Source organism: Trichosurus vulpecula, chromosome 5, assembly GCF_011100635.1.
Source record: "Trichosurus vulpecula isolate mTriVul1 chromosome 5, mTriVul1.pri, whole genome shotgun sequence".
Classification (NCBI taxonomy): domain Eukaryota; kingdom Metazoa; phylum Chordata; class Mammalia; order Diprotodontia; family Phalangeridae; genus Trichosurus; species Trichosurus vulpecula.
Genome location: NC_050577.1, coordinates 184,020,247 through 184,042,055, shown reverse-complemented (window position 1 = coordinate 184,042,055; position 21,809 = coordinate 184,020,247). Strand labels below are relative to the sequence as shown.

The following is a 21,809-nucleotide window of genomic DNA, read 5'->3' as shown; positions in this document are numbered from 1 at the left end:
AGAGCTGCAGAAGACACAGAATTGTGAGTATTCTTTCTTGACTATAAAGAAGCATTTGATATGTTAGAGCAAAATGCTGAGTTACAACTTGCCCTGTAGAAAGGCATCTCCCATGTACATATCAAAATCATTAAGGTTTGTTCAAAGATAAAATATATGAAAATTGTGTTCAACTTTATTATTAATTATCAAGAAAGATGTAAATTTGATGTCCAGTATAGAGTACAAATTGGACAGGTTTCTTATAAATGGTGAAGTCATCCAGAAGCTCCTGTTTATGAATGATATTATACTGACTACATCAAGCTCTGGAACATTGCAGAGGCTCCTAACTGAGATCCACAATCACTCAAAGAGTTCAACCTAACTATCCACGAAGGAAAAACTGAAAGAATGAAGAATGTCTGTTATCTACATTATGGTATGAAGTCTGATGAATAACTCATAGAGCTATTTCATTTGTGAATACATATGCATGGATACATATACATACTGCCTCAGCCAGAAGCCGTGAATGGGCACTAAGTAGGACAAGAAAAATTTATTGCTTTTGAGAAGTCGTGCCATGCTTTTAATGATACCAAACTTTTCCCTGAAAGGGAGGTCTCTCTTGTTAATAATAAAAATATTTGTATGATACTGCAAATTACAGAATACTAGAATCTCTTAAGAATTAAAAGGCAAGATCACCGAAATGTCAGCGAAGAGACATGGTAAAAGTGAAAAGTTTGCAATATATCACTAAGGAAAGATTTTTACAGAAGTGGTATAAAAGTTGTCATCAGAGAGATATGTGACCAGAAAATAAGGTGGACAGTTATATGATAAGATAAGGGAAAAAGTACATGGCTGCTTCTCATGCTTTATTGACATCTCTACATGTCAAGAGATTTTGAAGACCACCTTCCCCTCAACACTGGATGAGCCCTTTTTGGAGAATTTATAGGACGACATTGGTAAGAGTTGCCCAAGATGAGAAAGCATGAAGGGATTGCAATCCTCACTGTTAGGGTATCATCATCATGAAGAACATAATCCATCAAAATATCAAAGTCATCATAGGAAATAAAAAGTTGTGAAAAAATTAATTATTTAGTAAATATTGTTGGGGAAATTGGTTAGCAAGTCAGTGGAAAATGTATTCAGACCCAAACACAATTCAGCACAATTCAGGTAGATGATAAACTTTAAAACCTCTTCCCCGTGCATGACGTCTATTCTACACTATTTGAATGAATGCCTACATCAATGAGATAATAAAAACATTTTTATGTGAGTACAATAAATTGTACTTCAGTTTGTCCTCAGAGTTTATCAGTTCTTTCTCTGGAAGCGATTTGCATTTTTTCAACATGAATCCTTTGGAATTGTCTTAGATCATTGTATTGATCAGATTAGCCAACTCTTTCATAGTTGATCATCATTATAACATTGCTGTTACTGTGCACAATGATCTCCCAATTCTTTTCATTTCACTTTGCATCAGTTTATATAGGTCTTGACATGTTTGTTTTTTCCTGAAACCACACCCATCATCATTACATGAAGCACAGTAGTACTCCATCACAATCATATACCACAACTTGTTCAGGCACCCCCCAATCAATGAGTATCTCCTCAATTTCTAATTCTTTGCCACTACAAAAAAGCTGTTATACGTTTTTGTGTACCTATAAGCCCTTTTCCTTTTGCTTTGATCTCTTTGGGATACAGACCTAGTAGTGGCATTGCTGTGTCAAAGGGCATGCACAGTTTGATAGCTCTTGGGCATAGTTCCAAATTGTTCTTCAGAATGGTCGAACCAGTTCACAACTCCCCCAACAGTTCCCCCTCCAGCATTTATCATTTCTGCTAGGTCTAAGGTGGTACCTCTGTGATGTTTTAATGTACATTCTCTAATTATTAGTGATTTAGAGCATTTTTTCATAAGACTATAGATAATTTTGTTTTCTTTCCCTGAAAATTGCCAGTTTATATCCTTTGACCACTTATCAATTGGAGAATTGGTTCTTATTTTTTTTTATAAACTTCACTTAATTCTATATTCAGTATATATATCTATGGTACCTTTTAACACAGTTTAGTGTCCCCACTTCATTTTGCTTTTGATTTGTCTGAGATCATGATTGCTACCCTTGCCTTTTTTACTTTAGCTTAAGCAGGATAGATTCTGCTTCAGCCCCTTATATTAATTCTATATATGTCTTTCTGTTTCAAGTGTGCCTTTTGTAAACAACATGTTTGATTCTGGTTTCTGATCCATCCTGCTGTCCATTTCTATTGCTATTAATATTCACAGTTATGATTGCTGTGTATTTCCTTCCATCCTATTTTCTTCTTTCTTGCTATTTTTTAATCTGGTCCCTCTTCAAAAATTTGTTTTGCTTCTGACCACTGACTCCTTTAATTTGCTCTCCCTTTTATCATCCCCTCACACATTTATTATCCCTTTCCCCTCCTATTTCTCTTTCAAGCAAGACAGATTTCTATACCCAAATGAGTTTATGTGTTCTCTCTTTGAATCAATTCTGATAAGATTGAAATTTAAGTATTGTGCACCCCTCCATTGTGAAAGCTCTTCCTTGAATTCTTCTTTTATGTGAGACTATTTCTACCTCTCTCTTCCCCCTTCTCTCAGTGCATCCCCCTTCTCACCCCTTCATTTTTTGGAGATCATTCTAATATAATCAACTCTGCCTTCTCTCTATGTAAACTCCTTGTCACTGTCATAATAATGATAATCCAGGGAAGGGTTTCTTTGGAGTTAAATGTATCATCTTCCCATATAGGAATGTAAACAATTTACCTTTATTGAGCTTTTTATGATTATTCTTTTATTTTTACTTTTTTATGGTTCTATTGAGTCTTGTGTTTGAACCTTTCTGTTCAGCTCAATTTTCATGAGGGATGCTTGAAAGTTCTCTATTTCACTAAATATACATTTTTCCTCTGAAGGATCATACCCAGTTTTGATGGGTAGTTTATTCTCAGTTGTAATTGTAGTTCCTTTGCTTTCTGTAATATTATAACCTAAGCCTTCCACTCCTTGAATGTGGCAACCACTAAATCTTGTGTTATCCTGACCATGGCTCCACAGTGTTTGACTTGTTTTCTGGCTGCTTGAAGTATTTTCTTTTTGACCTGAGAGCTCTGAAATTTGGCTTTAATATACCTGGGAATGTTCATTTTGGAATATCTTTTAAGAGGTGAGCAATGAATTCTTTTAATTTCCATTTTACCCTGCGGATCTAAAGTATCAGAGTAGTTTTCCTTGACAATTTCTTGAAATATGAATGTGTAGGCTCTTTTTTAAAAAACATCATGGCTTTCAGGTAGTCTAGTAATTCTTAAATTATTTCTCCTTGATCTATTTTCTAAGTCAGTTGTTTTTCCAGTGAAATATTTCACTTTTTTCTATTTTTCCCCATTTTGACTTTATCTTATTGTTTCTTGATGTCTCATGGAATCATTAGCTTCCACTTACCCAGTTTTAATTTTTAGAGACTTATTATCTTCAGTGAGATTTTGTACCTCTTTTCCATTTGACCAAATCTGCTATTTAAGTAGTTCTTTTCTTCAGCGAGTTTTTGTGCCTCTTACCGTTAGATCAGTTCTGTTTTTAAGGTGTATTTTCCTTAGAATTTTTCTGTGTCCCTCATTTAGCAAGGCTTTTTTATAGCTCTTTTCACATTGTTGTCTTCTTCTGAGTTTGTCTTGGTCTTCTCTGCTACCATAGGACCATTTTATGGTTAAATTATTTTTTGGTGTTTTTGTTTACTCATTTTTTTCTATTTCTTGACTTTGAACTTTAGGTTAAAATTGAGCTCTGTTGGTCTGGGGATGGGGAGGCTTTGTCTCAGCTTTAGGTTTTGCATGAAGCTGTTTTAGAACTAGTTCTTGGGGAGGAGGAGGTCTGCAAATTTTTAATGCTTCCAAGGTAGTGTGATCCTTGGAGAGGTATGGTCACTGCTTTCTTGGTCTGTGCTCTGTCTTTACAGCCACAAGCCCTGCAGCCACAAGCACTAGTGCTCTACTTTGCCTTGGAGTTGTGTCCAGAGTTCCCTGCTGCCTTGTAACCAACCAATAGCTCTCCTCTCTACCTTTGAACTATGACACAGAATTAAGTATGGGCAATAGAGTTGCCAATCAGCACCAGCTGTGCCCAGTGCCAGCAAAGTGTGCCCTGTATTCTCTTTCTGACCAGTTATCCAACTCCCTTACCACCTCTAGGATGAGAGCTCCTGAAACAGCTGCTGCTGCTGCTGCTGCTATGGCTGCTGTTACCTTCTCTGCATGTGTGGGCTCAGGACAGGCCTCCGCAATGATGTCATAGAATTTTTCTGCCAACCTCATAAGTTTTCTTAAGCTGGAAAAATGTTTTAACCTGAACTTTCCTTGGCTCTGCCATTCCAAAATTTGATTTGAGGTGTTATTTTAAAATTTTTGCAGAAGAATGTTGGGAGAGTTCAGCTGGGTGGCTGCCCCTATTCTACCATATTGGTCCCCTACCTCTTTCCATAAATATGAAGCATTTTTTAAAAGCACAAAAGAGAACAGAAAGAAGAGTGGAAGAAAACATTGACAAGCATATTGGAAAACTTTTAAAATTAATTGTTAAATATATTAAAATGAAAAATAAGCTATTTGTTATAGAGATTTGCAGTTGCATGTACAATCTTTTTTTCTACTTTGTATATGGAAATGACTGTTCTTTTGGTGTTTGTTAAGTTCTGAAATATTAAAAATGTATTTATGTGAGTTGATTTCTGCATTCAAGATGATAGTTACACAAATAAGTATGCTACAAAGTAAAATATGATAGGAGTAAAGGAGAAATCCAGACACACTGCCTTAGGAAAATAAGGTAAAAGAAAATACTGGGGATGTCAGGGAAGGGTTTCTAGAGGATTTAACACTTAAACTGAATCTTATAGGAAGAGAAGGATTTCAACTAGTTACACTGAGATGTACATTGACGGCATGGATGATGGCTTGTATGATTCATAAAAGCAAGAGGGTGCATGATGAGATCAGGGAAAAGTCAGATATGTATGGCTAGAGACATAGACTAGAGCCAGATGGTGGAAACCATTAAATCTAAGGCTAAAGAGTTTGTATTTTATCCTATAAGCAATAGAAAGCCATTAGTTTTTTTTTTTTAATAGTGAAGTGGCATATTCAAGACCTGTGTTGAAGAAGGGTATCTTGACAGTTGTGTGTGGGAAGGACCAGAATTTCAGGTGGGGGATGAGGGTAAAGACTAGATCACTGAAGAAGTTGTTACAAATAGAATGTTAGAATGGTCAAGTACTCGAATTAAGGTGAATATAGAGGAAACCATAGAAGAAGAACAGTATGGAGTTGAGGAGATAGTATCAACAGAACCTGGATTCTAATTGGATGTTGAGGGTGAAAAACAGGGGAGCATCAAAGACTGTTCCAAGATATCAATGCTGGGTAACTAGAAGGATGAGGCTTCTGATTTTTAAAAAATGGGGACATTTCATAGAAAGGATGAGGTTTTTTTAGGGGCATGGAGGAAGACAATGATGTCCATTTGAGACATTTTAAGTTTGAGGTGTTAGAATGTAAAGATGGAACTTCACAAAATCAGTTTTTGATCCACAAGTGAATATACATATGTATGTGTGTTCAGTTGCTTTTTAGTCATGTCTGACTCTTCATTACCATGTTTGGGGTTTTCTTGGCAAAGATACTAAATATACAAATGTATATTCACATATAAACACACAAAAATACCATTATTCTGTAGAATAGACTTGGTCCTGGGAAAGTAGTTGATGAGGTGGGAATCCTTACTTGCCTCCAGGAAATAGAAGTGACTTCCTCAGGGCAGAGGCACATGAGAGTTCCATGTGTCTGTACCTGGCTTGAGAGGGGAGAACTGGAGAGCAGATTTTTTTTTCTAGCTACAGAAATAGTATCAGAGATACTGAAAGAGCTTCTTCAGAGGTTCCCAAAACAAGCAGACATGTATGTCATCACTGGACTTAGGAAAGGCACCTCAGCTTTCAAGGCTGTCTCATGAATAAATATGAATTCAGTAATTCCCAAGTTCAAAAGTTAGAGAGTTTGGGGAATCAGGACTCAGAGAAAGGAGATTTCCTGATTCAACAATATTTCTTGGGAAAAGAACACTGCCAGTATATTGCCTGAATAATGTCCTAGTTTGATGGCAAAGTCACTCGATTTATCCAGATAGTAAGAGGGTCTTCTGGAATGGAGATTGCCTATTTAGCTTTCTCAAAGCATGCTTACTGTCTGAGGTGAGCCAAAAGGTAACATGAGCCAAAGAGAAAATTCAATCTTCCTTAAGGTCCACCCTAGAATACTAGGTCCATGAGGACCCAGGTTTTTGTGGAAGGGCCCTAAGCCATAGGTTAAATAAGGGGGGGAAATTCTCAACAGTCAGAGCTCTCCAAATGTTGAATGGCTTACTTCTGCAGGTAAAGAGTTCCCACCACGAGAAGACTTTGAGCACAGACTGGATTGCTGCTCTTGCTGGCATGCTAGAGAGGCAATCCTTAGTCAGGTACACATTAGATCCCTCCCTAATTTGAGATGCTATGATTCTGTGAGAGAGCAACAAACAACCCAATCCTCTAAATTCACAATATAGTAGTTTACTATGTCAGCAAATGCTGCTATATTAGTCACTAATGGTGGCATTTCTATTCTCCCTGAATAGACTCTGGAAGGTTCTTTATATTTAAAGACTGTATTAGACTTGTTTTGAAACCCACAGGGCCTCAGACAATCCTAGCTAGATAATAGGTACCCACACAAAACCCAATTGTTCCCATTAATGAGTCCTGTGGTGGCAATGAATTAAAGCATTCAATGAGTGAGATATGCCTATTTTCATTTCTAATTTTAGGCCTGTGCTATGAGATTATTTTCATGGTATTTTGAATTTCCTTTCTTTAGGTATCATACAGACTTTTTGAAGACATGGGACTTTTTGAAACTTTTAAAATTCCTGTAAAAGAATTTATGAATTATTTTCATGCCCTGGAGAATGGATATCGGGATATTCCTTGTAAGTACATCTAGTTACAGTAGAGAAAAATAAGATTTTTTATTTCCAACTATTAAGTTTGAAACTATGAATAATTAATGATGATAAAACATGCCATCTTGTTCCTTAGTAATAACAATACAAGAATATGTAAAGGCTCTGTGATTTCATCTGTAAGGAATTCTAAATCTGAGTAATTCCTCCAAGAATGCCACTTACAAACTCTATGATTTGGTAGATTAGGTCTAGGATGTTTTCTTAGAAATATGTACATTAGGGGCAGCTGAGTGGCACAGTGAGTAGAGCACTAGCCCTAGAGCCCTAAATTCAATTCTGGCCTCAGGCACTTGATACACACTAGCTGTGTGACCTTAGGCAAGTCACTCAGCCCCAATTGCCCTGCCTCCTCACCTTCAAATTTTTCTTTTTAAATTAGAAATATGTAGGTTAGCACCTGTATCAATCAGACCTTTAGTCTTTCAAAATTGTTTTTTTTTTCAGCCGAAGAACAACAAAGTTTATTAAAGATTCACCATATTGGGTACACACTTAAGGAGTCTAAGCTTTGGCTAGACTCTTAAGGAATCTGCACCTTTGTGATGCTGGTATTGACAAGTGAACCAGAATAATCTGAGCCAGATAGAATCTGAGCTACATTGAATATGAGCCCAAAATTGTTTTCCTTAGAACATTGTTATATATAAATTAGAACCATTTATTTTATAATTAAGCTTTTCTTTTGTAAAATAATTTTTAAAGTTTTATGTTTTGGATCATATCTGGGATAATTATATAAAAACATAAAAATACATAAGAGGGAGAGACAAAAATAATGGAAGTTGGCCAAGCTAATTAGTATATTGCTAATATATGAGTGAGGTTGAACAAAGAACTGTTGTAGGCATTATGAAAAATATAACGAGTAATATACTGTACTCTTCAATTATTCAAAATCAATTTGTGCAAACAGCATTGCTACATAAAATAACTGAGAATCTGATTTAAAGTAATATTAAAATGCATTTATACAACAGAAAACAAGTGCAAAAGTACTTTTGAAGAATTGTGGTGAATCAGGAATATGGATTATCAGAGAAGGCAGATGAAGCATTGGAAGGAGTGGTATGGCACATATAATACTGATGTAGAAATTAGCAAATCAACTTTGATCGAGATGGCAGAGTGAGTTATTGCTTTTCTCTGCCTCCACATGGTATGCCCCCTCAGAAGAGCAAGAAATAAACCAACTAACGTAATTAAAATTATAAAAAGAAAATAGTAAAGACTGAGATTTTGTTTTTAAAAGACAAGGTTGTTTTTCAAATATAAAAAGAGAGATTTTACCTTAGTCTCATGCCTAAGAGAAAACATATAGGGACAAAGGGATCCAACAATTTTAAAAGAGACTGGAGGAGGGATGGAGAAATTGTTGACTTTATATTTCATGGGATATAACCTATATTCCTTTATATGCAAAACATAAATGAGGATGTGTAACAGAGTAAATTTGCTTGGTCAATGAATAAAGAAAGAGCCAAGAATCATGGGAACCTGGAGATGAATGCCCTCCCAGACTCCCACCTTTCAGATGAGAGGGCAAATATTTTCTTATATCTGTTGCCCTATCTGGATTTTGGGGAAAGGATTAAGAGCAATTTGGGAGGGGAAAGGTAGCAGGAGTAGGATTTTGGCTTAGGAAGAGTGAAACTGAGGTATGTTATTTTTTTCAATAATATTTTATTTTTTCCCAATTATATGTGAAAACAATTTTATCATTCTTTTCAAATTTTCATTTCCAAATTCCCTCCCTCTATCCTCTCCCCCACACTGAGGAGACAAGCAATTTGGCATAGGTTGTATATGTATACATGTGTTGTCACATATAACACATTTCTGTGTAAGTCATTCTGTGAAAAAAACACACACAAAAAACCCCAAGAAAAAATAAAGTAAAGCAAAAGTATCTTCAATCCGCATTTAAGCTTCACCTGTTCTTTTTCTGGAGACAGCACCTTTCATCACAAGTCCTTCAAAATTGTCTTGTATCATTGTATTGCTGAGAATAGCTAAGTTATTCACAGTAGATCATCATATAATATTGCTGGTTCTGCTCATTTCACTTTGCATAAGTTCAAGTAAGTCTTCCAAGGTTTTTCTGAGAGCATCCTACTTGTCATTTCTTATAGCACAATAGCATGCCATCACAAATGAGCAACAACTTGTTCAGCCATTCCACAATTGATGGACATCCTCTGAATCTCCAATTCTTTGCCACCACTAAAAGATCTCCTATAAATATTTTTGTACATATAGGTCCTTTTCCTCTTTTTATCTCTTTGGGATACAGACCTAATAGTGGTATTGCTTGGTCAAAGGGTGTGCATGATTTTATAGCCCATTGGGCATAGTTCCAAATTCCTGAGCTATGTTCTTCAGTAAATTGGGGTAGGAACAGCAGGCAGAGGCAAAAGGTTTCATTCAATAGGAGTGGACAACATCTTCTCCAAGTTAGGTCTGTGCTTTTAATGTAGTAGTAGTAGTAGTTGTTGTTCTTGTTGTTGGTTATTCATTCTCAAAGAGGACCAATGACATCAGAAAGGTGAGGTCTTGACTTACAAGTGAATTGGATTTAAGCAAGGCAGGACTGTGCAAAGACATCTGCCTCACTCTCACCTCCAGAGTCATCTGAGTCCAGTTGCAAAACATAAGCCAGGATGATTGGAGATGGCTCTGGATGCAATGGGAGACCTTGGCCTTTTTTAAGCTAAAGTCTTTCCCAGGTCTCAGTTTGTCGGAGGCACCACCCATTCAGTGATTTCAGGCTAGGTAAGAATTAAGGCAATAGATGGCTTAGTTTGCCTATTCAAAAGAGTCAATTTCAGAAGGGAAGACCCCAAGAGAGGAAGAGGTGAGGAGGGACTCCATCCCAGGTTTAGGGATAGCCTATTGCATAAAAAGAGTTAGGAAAATTTTTTAATAACTGCATCTTCTCCTAGGAGAAAAGGTTAAAGTATGTCTAAGCTCTATGAGTTGTCCAGTGTGAAAGGTGGGTGGAAGATATTAAGATATAAGTCCAGAGTTATGACATTCATGACTCAAGATGGGCCTATGGTGAAATCAGAAGATTGAACTAGAACCAGTTCCTGTGATATAATGCAGAGTGACTTCCACTCACCCCACTACCAATAATCAATTGGGAAAATCACATAGAAAAACACCTCAATTTAAAGTCAAGTCCTCACCTTGCCATTTACTAATAATTGACCTGAATAGGTAGCCTACAGTAGTTTCTTGGCCTTAGTTTTTATTTCTATAAATGGGGATCATAATTTACTACCTACTTCACTGGGTTGTTGTGAGCATCACATGAGGTCATAGATACAAAATATTGTGTTAACCTTAAAACTTGGAATGGCAAATGTTTTTAGTAGCATTTATTGATAACACACTGATTATCAAGGATTAACAGCTAAGCATGGATTAGTTTTCCCAGTATGATAGGTAGTTACAGAGTTCTCTGGGATGGGATGTAACATAAGTAGATTTTGATAGGGAAAGTGACTGAAAAAAATGAATTTGAGCATGGAAAAGTGACTAAATAGTACAGATTCATGTGGAGTATATCATAGTAAGAAATCCTGGATAGATTCAGAGGGTCCTTAATTTTTTTTTATTAAAATAAGTGAACAAGATAAAACCCTTTAAATAAGCAAATAATAATCTTAATTATATATGTTAATCCTCCATCCCATTGTACTTCCTTTGGAGGACTCTTCTAGAGGAGCCTTCCATATCCCTGAAGTCATACATTGACTTTTTGTTCTGAGCACTTCTAAAAAGTGACCAGGAAAGGGCTTATGAAGGTGAGAAAGTCATGTCTTCTTTCAGAGCTTCATTTTTCTCACCGGTTAAAATAAAATGAAGTAAAGCAAGCTATTGGGCTAGATAATTTCAAAGGTCCCACCTGGCCCTAAATCCTATGATTTTACGACATAATGTAGTATTTAATATATTTTTATGTTTTTCCTAATCTGTGTTCACTATAGGGATACGTAAACAAAAAAGGATGAAAATTCTGTTCATAGGCATAGTTTCAGATATGATCCTATATGCATAGATTACTTATGTACTTTGACTCTTACCTATCAATAGACATTTTTATATCTACCCTTACAATAAGTATTGTGGGCACTGGTCATTTTTTGTTGCTGTGGATGACATAAAATAATATTCCATTAATCAATGCATTTGTCCATTTTGTTTTGGCTGATTTTTAATTAGACTTGAATTATTTATCCAGTAGATGTCACTCTTGGTCCTTGGACAAAAACAGCATTAGGTCAACATATAATCATATGTTCTGGTTGCAGATCTAACACAATAAATGTTTATAACTTCTTTTTTTCTTTTACAGATCACAACAGAGTCCATGCCACTGATGTTTTACATGCTGTTTGGTACCTTACTACTCAACCTATTCCAGGCCTCTCCACTGTGATTAATGACCATGGATCAGCAAGTGATTCAGGTATTTGTTCTCTCTTACAAGCAATTTGCATCTTAGTTGAAAGACTAAGTAAAATTCAAATTTTGCTATTACTTGTGTATTTAAGAACTTTAGGTTTAAGTGTTAAGAGCTGGATTAGATTGTGGGTTCAAAATTAGAGTAAAGAAAAATGCTATCTTTTTTGTGCACTGAATGATGACATTTAAATGATGCCTTTTTAAATATCTCTTCTCAGATTCTGACAGTGGAATCACACACGGACACATGGGATATGTATTTTCAAAAATGTATTCTCCAGCAGATGATAAATATGGATGTCTGGCTGGCAATATCCCTGCCCTGGAGTTGATGGCTCTCTATGTGGCTGCAGCCATGCATGATTATGATCACCCAGGAAGGACAAATGCTTTTCTGGTTGCAACTAGTGCACCTCAGGTAAATGTCTGCCTCAAAAGTAGAATGATTACATCATGTAAGAGATTTATTTGAATATTTGTTCATTTAGTATTGCCTATTTGTCTTGGATACCAGGTTAATATTTGCCATAACATTTTCATTGTCTGTAGTAATAATCTCATATGCTATGGTTATAGAGAAAGACCATATTATCCCATATAGATGAAAGAAATGTTAGCAGTTATTAAATCTCACTGATTTCTTTTACAGTAGTTAAAATTTGTTTTTCATGTGAATGTACTTAGTTTCAAATGGAGGTTTCATAGATGAGCACATGCAGCTGTCAGTATTTTGTCCCTTTTCAGTTATTCAATTCCTTTCTAATGAAGAATAGAAAGTTCAAATACATCTTACAACCACATGGGATTCTTTTTTAGGTCAATAATTCTCAAAAGTACTTTTCAAAGAAGATTAGAGTGATAAAATAATACAAGAAATAGTTAAAGAAAATTTTCCTGAGGCATTAGAACAAGAGGGGAAAGTAGAAATAGAAAAAAATCCACTCACCACCACCTGAAAGAGATCATATGAGAAAACCCAGAAGAATATTATGGTCAAATTCTGAAACCTCAGCTCAAGGATAAAGTATTACAAGCAACAAGAAAAAAAACATTTAATATGTTGGTGCCATAATTAGAATCACACAAGACCTAGTAGCCGTGACACTAAAAGACCACAAGTCTTGGAACTTTATATATTGAACAGAAAAAGAACTGGGAAATTTAGCAAAGCTAAGCATAATCCTGAATGAAAAAAAAAAAACCTGGACATTTAATGAACTGTCAGACTTTCAGGACTTTGTTTAAAAAAATAAGTAAAACAGAACTTAATAGGAGCCAAGAGAAATTTAAGGTGCATACCAAAGATTAATTAAAAGGGCCTCAATAAGGACAAACTGTGTACCATTTATGTATGCAAAATGTAAAACTTGTATGTCTAAGATTGTAATTAGTAACTGGGAAGTTCATAAGAAAGATGGGGTGGATGTGAGTATGATATGACTTTAAAAAGTAAAACTATTTAGGAAGAGCTAAAAAGAGTAATTATGTTATACAAACGAGGCACAAGAGGAAGAACCAACACAGATTATTGGAGAAGGAGGGCTGTTAGTTCTGGAAACCCACTTTCATCGGAGTGGGTTCACAAGGAAACAATGCATATATACCTAAAAGAGTATAAAAGTCTTCTAAATTCAGAAAGAAATAAAATACTAAGGAGATAGGGAGGAGGGAGGATAAGGGAGAGATCTTTATAGGTGAGGGCAAGGGAATTGGTCAAAGAGGGGTATGGAAGGGTGTTTAGATTTATGGGAATGGGGGTGAGGATAAGGGAGGAATCCTGGGCAGGGGAGAGGGGAGAGGGGAGAGGTTAAGAAGATGGAAAGGTAGCAGGTAGAAGTGGAAGAGTTAGGAAGGATAGGAAAGAAGAGATACACACAAAAATAAAAACAAAGATCGGGAGTACAATTTGTTAGGGAAAGTACATGTCTTTATGTATTTATGTATGTATATATGTCTGTATGTATATGCATGTATGTATATATACATATATATGTGTATGTATACACATACACACACATACACACACACACACACATATATATATGTATATATGAATATATCTGTGCTTAATTGTAGCTTTTGAGGAGGGTAAGGAACAGGGAAAAAACAAAGTAAAAAGTACACAGCAGAGAACAAAAGAAAACTTACAAGAAAGCAAAGATGGATAGCTCTTAACACAATGTGTAATATTTTTTAATTTAATATTTTTTAGTTTTCAACATTGATTTCCACAAGATTTTGAATTACAATTTTTCTCCCCATTTCTACCCCCTCCCCACCCCAAGATGATATATATTCTGATTCTCCCTTTCCTTAGTCTGCCCTCCCTTCTGTCACCCCACTCTTCCCCCATCCGCTTTCCCCTTACTTTCTTGTAGGGCAAGATAGATTTCTATGCCCCATTGCCTGTTTTTTCTTATTTCCCAGTTGCATGCAAAAACAACCTTTTTTTGAGCATCTGCTTTTAAAACTTTGAGTTCCACATTCTCTCCCCTCTTCCCTTCCCACCCCCCCTCCCTAAGAAGGCAAGCAGTTCAACATAGGCCATACATGTATCATTATGCAAAACACTTCCATAACAGTCATGTTGTGAAAGCCTAACTATATTTTGCTCCTTCCTATCCTATCCCCCTTTATTCAATTTTCTCCCTTGACCGTGTTCCTTTTCAAAAGTGTTTGCCTTTGATTACCTCCTCCCCCATCTGCCCTCCCTTCTATCATGCCCCCTTTTTATACCCTTCCCCCTACTTTCCTGTGGGGTAAGATACCCAATTGAGTGTGTATGTTATTCCTTCCTCAAATCCAATCCTATGAAAGTGAGATTCACTCATTTCTCCTCACCTGCCCCCTCTTCCCTTCCAACAGAACTGCTTTTTCATGCCACTTTTATGTGAGATAATTTACACCATTCTATTTCTCCCTTTCTCCCTCTCTCAATATAGTCCTCTCTCACCCCTTAATTTTGTTTTATTTTATTTTTTTAGATATCATCCCTTCATATTCAACTCACCCTGTGCCCTCTGGGTGTGCTCTGTGTGTGTGTGTATATGTATGTGTGTGTGTGTGTGTGTGTGTGTGTGTGTATTCCCTTCAATTACCCTAATATTGAGAAGGGTCTCATGAATTACACACATCATCTTTCCATGTAGGAATGTAAACAAAACAGTTCAACTTTAGTAAGTCTCTTGTGATTTCTCTTTCTTGTTTACCTTTTCATGCTTCTCTTGATCCTTGTATGTGAAAGTCATATTTTCTATTCAGCTCTGGTCTTTTCATTGAAAAAGCTTGAAAGTCCTCTATTTTATTAAAATTCCATATTTTGCCTTGGAGCATTATACTCAGTTTTGCTGGGTAGGTGATTCTTGGTTTTAATCCTAGGTCCTTTGACCTAAAGAATATCATATTCCAAGCCCTTCGATCCCTTAATGTAGAAGCTGTTAGATCTTGTGTTATCCTGTATGTGTTTCCACAATACTCAAATTGTTTCTTTCTGGCTGCTTGCAGTATTTTCTCCTTGATCTGGGAACTCTGCAAATTGGTGACAATATTCCTAGGAGTTTTCTTTTGGGGATCTTTTTCAAGTGGTGATTGGTGGATTCTTTCAATTTCTATTTTACCCTCTGGCTCTAGAATATCAGAGCAGTTTTCCTTGATAATTTCTTGAAAGATGATATCTAGGCTCTTTTTTTGACCATAGCTTTCAGGTAGTCCAATAATTTTAAAATTATCTCTCCTGGATCTATTTTCCAGGTCAGCTTCTTTCCAATGACATATTTCACAGTCTTCCATTTTTTCATTCCTTTCATTCTGTTTTATATGATATCTTGATTTCTCATAAAGTCACTAGCTTCCACTTGCTCCAATCTAATTTTTAAGGTAGTATTTTCTTCAGTGGTCCATTCTTCTCCTCATTGGCTTTTTGGAGTTCTTTTGCCGTTTGAGTTAGTCTATTTTTAAGGTGTTATTTTCCTCAGTATTTTTTTGGGTCTCCTTTAGCAAGTCATTGAATTGTTTTTCATGATTTTTTTGCATCTCTCTCATTTCTCTTCCCAATTTTCCTCTACTTTTCTTAATTGCTTTTCCAAATTCTTTTTGAGCTCTTCCATGGCTTGAGACCAATTCATATTTTTCTTGGAGGCTTTTGATGTGGGCTCTTTGACTTTGTTGACTTCTTCTGGCTGTATGTTTTGATCTTCTTTGTCACCAAAAAATGATTCTAGAGTCTGAGTCTGCTTCTTTTTTCTCTGCCTGACCATGTTCCCAGCCAAGTACTTGACCTTTGAGCTTTTTGTAAGGGTATGACAGCTTGTAGAGGAGAGAGTACTTTGTCCCAAGCTTGAGGGGCTGTGGTGCTGTTTTCAGAGCTACTTCTACACAGCAAGCTCTGCCACACCAGCACTCCTCCTCCCCCAAGACCCACCAACCAGGACTGAGGCCCAGATCCAAGCAGGGCAAAGCAGGCTTTGCATTCCTGCTCTGATCCACCACTTAATTCCTCCCGCTGGGTGGGCCTGGGGCCAGAAGCAACCTCAGCTGGAGCTCTGGAAGCAGCCACAGCATGGCACCACCTCTGCTGCACCTGAGGCTGGGGCCAACCATGCACTCATTTCACTATATTCCAGCAGTTTTTCCACTAACCTGCTCTGTTGTCTTTGGCATTTGTGAGTTGAGAAGTCTGGTAACTGGCACAGCTTAATGATTCAGGGACCTATGGCCTGTTCTGCCTGGCTCCCAGTCTGGTTGGTCCTGGTGCCCCATGCTGGGCTGTGCTCCACTCCCACACTGTGGGATAGACCCTTCCCAGTGACCATCCAGGCTGTCCTGAGCTGGATCCCTGCTTCCCTCTTCTATTTCATGGGTTCTGCAGCTCTAGAATTAGTTGAAAGCCATTTTTTACAGGTGTTTGGAGGGACCTGGGGGAGAGTTTAAGTGAGTCTCTGCTTTCCAGCATGTAGTATTTTTTATTTACTCAATTACTTTTCCTTCTACATTATATATGTACGTACATACATAACACACACACATACATGTGCACACACACACACATTTCTCTTTTGAAATTGGAATTCCTTGTGCACCCTCATTGACCTCTTAAGTAATTTTTCCTTTCTTCCTCATTGGAATCATTTCTGATGTTGTTGTTAAATCTGACTCTCAAGTTATTTCATCACTCATGAGATGCCCAATCATGTAAAATCTTATGCTCCGGAATCATGCCTGTCTTTTTCCTGAATTTTGAAATCGACTTTTCTAAAATTTAGGGTATATGTTAGAGTATGCTTAATGATTCCTTTTTATGTACAATTAACTCTAACTTAGTATAGTCATTTAATTGCAAGGTTCTCTGACTTTATTCTTTCTACCATCAATCCTCCTTTATTGGACAAGATCAGTTCCAATAGCATACACACACACACACATACACACACACATATACATACATATTCACACATGTATTTACATATATACACATACATATTCACACATGCATTTACATATATACACATACATATTCACACATGTATTTACATATATACACATACATATTCACACATGCATTTACATATATATGTGTGTGTGTGTGTGTGTGTGTGTATATATATATATATACGTATATATATATATATATATATACACACACACACACATATATAGCGCTCTTTGAGGTTTGCAAGGTCCTCTACTATGTTATCTTATTTGGTACTCACAACAAACCTCATAGGATAGATATGTTATTATCCTCATTTTGTAGATGAGGAAACAGAAGCTGAAAGAGGTTGGGTGATTTGCTTAGGGTCATACAGCTAGTAAGTGTCTTATTTCTAATTTGAACTCAAGTCTTCTGATTTCACACCCAGCATTCTATCCACCTAGCTGCAAAATTTCCTTTTTAATCAGAATGCATTCTGAAATATTTTTACTTACCTCTTTATCATTGGAAGCATGAAATTATTAGCAAGGAAAGTTGAGAACTTCTTTGTTGCTCTGCTTATGCAAGAGACAAATCTCCATCTGATGTCTGGATAGTTGAAATTTCACACTGCATTCTAAAATGCTTTCTAGCTATATTCTGCCATTCTATAAATGGTAATAGGTTGTTGTTTGTCCTTCATTGTCAAAGATGATCATGATATCAGGGAGGTGAAGTCATGACAAGCAAGTAAATTGTATTTAAGTGAAGGAGGGCTTTGCAGAGTACCAGCCTCACTTTCTCCTCCTGAGGCATCTGGGTCCAGTGGCAACATATAGATTAGGGTGACTGGAGATGGCCCTGGATGCAGTGGGAGACCTTAGCCTTTTTAAGCTAATGTCTTTCCCAATGTCTCAGTTTGACTGAGGCAATGCCTCATTCAGTGATTAAGGCTATTAAAAAAAATAAGGTAGATAATGGCCTCTTTTATTTAGTCAAATAAGAAATCAATCTGGGAGGGGTAGACCCCCAGGGTTTCTGGCCATATATGATAATGTAAAAAACAATCAGTTCTATATGGATACCTGATTGGGTCATGGACGTGACTAGATACTTCTAATATAAGAGCTAAGTGCCTAAGAAAATCAGAAGACAAAAGGAAGTTGCAGCTAAGTGAAAGAATGGCCCTCTCACAGGCTTTTCACTGAGAGGCAAACAGAGGAATTAGTGACATCTCTTTTATCGTACATTCAAAGGCAATGAAAATATTGTAAAGGATAAAGAGTTAAGAACCACTATGAAGACCTTAAGAAGAGCCTCCAAACCAAGACTACAGATATGCTGATAGTCAGTGGTGTGAATGCAAATGTAGATACAGGACAGTAGCAAAGAAACATGTTGGGAATCATGACTCAGATTTAAGAAACCAAAGAATGTAAAGATTTGGACTCCTCAGAAGCCTGCTAGTGTTGAAAGTCAAAAGATATGACAACGTAAACACTCACAAAAAGAAAAGAAATTCACTTGATCCAAACAAACAAGAAACAATTAGCTTTTAATGTGGAAATCATATTAAATTTAGCTAGCTCTGTGTACAATCACCTAGATTATCAACTAATTAGAACAGAGGTCACACTAAATATGAAATTAGAAGAAAGCCTGAAGTTGAGAAGACTGAAAATTACATCAGTTTCAACCTGACCTAGTCAAACAAGGATCTGATGCCTGAAAAATGGGAAATGGAAAGTGACATAGAGTTTGACTTTGATTATCATCATTTCCTTGTGAAATTGAACTGATTTAAAACAGTTGCCACAACAAGGAAACCATAAGATCTCAGAAATTGTGCTGGCCAGAAAGCACTTAACTTCCTTGCCAAGCAGAGAAAGAAAGAGCAGCCAAGAACAACTCTTGCTTAGAATATAAACTAATTTGTAAAATGTTGTGGTAGAGGATGGCAGAACATAATAAGCATATGACCTTCTAAGATAATGAATAGTACTGCATGTGAAAACAAGTATTCAGAGCAGAAATGAGCCATAACATCCCAAGAACTTTCATGGGTAAAACTTGAAGGAAAACAAATAGACATAACATAAAACAAATTTGTCAACATTTCTACAAAATTCTATTTTCATTATAGGCAATGGAAGAATCACTTCATTTGCACCCTAAACCTTCAGGTCCTGAAGTACTACCTAGGGAAGTACAAATGAGGTGAATTTAAGGAGAATTATTGGACCAGACCAAGTACATATTAAGGAATTTCTTGCTTAAGCAATATAATCTTGTAAACTTTGTAAGGTCTCAGGGAGGAGAAGAAAGTCAAATTGTAGCTGTAATTTCAAAAGGCAAGCAAGAATATTAATAATTGTCAAAAGTTGTTATAAATAGAGCATTGGACTTGACCTCAGGAAACCTGGGTTCTGATTGCATCTTAGACCCTTCTTAGCTGGTTGACCCTGGGAAAGTCATTTGACCTCTCTTTCAGTTTGATTTTCTTCATATATTAAGTGAATAGGTGGGTCTTCATGACTTCTAAAGTTCTTTCCAGTTTAAAATCTATAATTTTATGTTACTCCTTTCTCATATTTATAAAAGTTTAATGAAAATCATCTAAAGCATATGAAGAGTTGAGTGTAATCCTCAAGTGGACCTGTGATATCATTATTTTAGAGTCCCTTCTAATGACTCGGATTGAGATTTAACCTGTGTCACTCTTGTCCATGTCCTCTTTTAAATGCACTACAGAGGTTCCGCCCACCCTGCTGCTGGCCTTCCTCATGTTCTTCCAACATTATTGGAGTAACAATGAAGTAACTTTCCTGCCATCATGTCATCTCTTATGTTCACCATATAACCAGTCTTTCCTTTATTTTTAATAATTCCTTGATGACATCTTTTATTCCTGTTCTTTGGATTCCCTCATTTGTCATATGTTGCATTCTACCCTTACCAATTCTACCACCTCTCCATTACCTTCTATATGGTATTAATTTTTAATTCATTGGCACTTGTTATAGTTCATGTCTCAATGCTATACATTAACACCAGAAGAATGTTGTTATTAAGAAGGGACTTTATTTTCATGGGGAGGTAGAGTTCATTAAAGGAACTTTAGAATGCCCCAGGGCATTCTAGTCCACCTTGTCTGATTCTGGGCCCAATTCATCCATATCTCTACTATCTGTCTTGTATGTATACATACTGATAGACAAGTCTATAAGGTGCCCATTTAAGTATATATTGTGATCTGGACAGTAAAAAGTCTTTATGTACTTTGACTTTTCTATGTGGATTATCAAGCTAAACACATATGAATGATTACAGATCTCTTATTGGAGACTCTGTATTGTTCCAGGGATTGATGCAATCAGCACATCATCCACAAAGATAAGTATTGTGAGGACCTCACCATACATGGATAATCTCTCTTCCTCATGGACTTTATACTGGATCTCCTTGGTTATGGTGGCAATAACCTTTGGTGGGCACAAAAATCTCTATGACTTGTGCCATGTTTAAAATCATATGGTTACTAAATAAGATTATTTCTATTGTTATATTGTAAGGAATAATTTTGATATGTGAATGGGAGACACTTTATTTGAGAATATGAAGAGCAGTGTATTGTTGTAGCATATCAAATTGCTTTTTTCATAATAAACAAAAAATTTTTATTATTCGTTGATTATGGGACTTTATATTCTCTAAATCTTTCAATTACTTTTGAAGTGGTAAAGATATAGTCTATTGTTGAATATCATGAGTGAAAGGTTGCTTATTCCCTACTAATCTCCTTATAGATACTACCTTTGATTTGTACATGGAGGACTGTCATACTAATTTTGTATAGATAGGTACAAGTAGGTAGTTATTGATGCCTTCCTCTATATACCAAAAAAAGGGATGCAGAAGGAATAGTGGATAGACCATTGTCCTTAAAGCCAGAAAGACCTAGTTTTTAAGTCCTGCCCCTAACAGATCAGGGCTATATGACTGTGGAAAATTCACTTAACTGGGAAATGTTCTAATAATCATCTAATGCTTTATATATCATAGAAGGTATCAATTAACCTATGCTGGTAATGAGAGTATCCTCATCCGGTAATTCCTATATTAATGAAATTATAGGTCTAGTCCCTATCCCTATATGCTACTGGTAATAGCTTAAAACTGGAAACCAGTTGGGGAGCCATTGATTATAAAATAGCTGAACAAATTGTGTGAATGTAATGTTATTGTGCTACAAAGGTGATGAAAACAAGAATTCAAAGAAACAGCAAAACTTTTATGAAATGACTTAGAAGGAGGTAAGCAAAGTTGGGAAAAACACATACAATATAATAAATGAAAAGAATCCTAAAGCAATACTGAATACTCAGTACTTGGAATGACTAGTCTTGGCCCATTAAAAGAGAAAAATAAAGGAAACTCCTTTCTATTTAGTAGAGATGGGGGCAGAGAAAGTTGTGCAGAATATTATACATAGAAAAACTGCTGGGTAATTTTTCATACTTTTTTTTTATTTTAAGCCTAGCCAAAACTAATCAAAATATTTCAGTTCTTCTACATGTCAATACTTTTCTTACCCAGTAGGTCCTTCTTGCAACCTGAGATGTCATAAGATTCTTGAAAATATGTTTGGAAAGCCAAGTGCTGTGAGATGTTATAGAGAGAGTCCACAAAGAGACTCTAATACCATTTGTCTCCATATTTTACTAGAAATAAAAATTTTGCATGGGGAATAAGGATGAAGGAAGGCAGTAGATCAAGATCAAAAATTAAGAATATGATAAGTATTCCATAATAGTATTTACTAAATACTGTCAATTA

The 21,809-nt window shown here is 36.2% G+C and overlaps 1 protein-coding gene across 1 annotated transcript in view; it reads left to right on the top strand.

The window, feature by feature from the left end:
* Positions 1–21,809, top strand: part of PDE3A (phosphodiesterase 3A) — a 375,799-nt gene that overhangs the window by 335,614 nt on the left and 18,376 nt on the right. Inside the window, exons 10-12 of the mRNA XM_036759517.1 lie at positions 6,949–7,060; positions 11,454–11,567; positions 11,782–11,981. Of these exons, the coding sequence (XP_036615412.1) occupies positions 6,949–7,060; positions 11,454–11,567; positions 11,782–11,981 (426 nt within the window). The remainder of the gene's footprint in view (positions 1–6,948; positions 7,061–11,453; positions 11,568–11,781; positions 11,982–21,809) is intronic.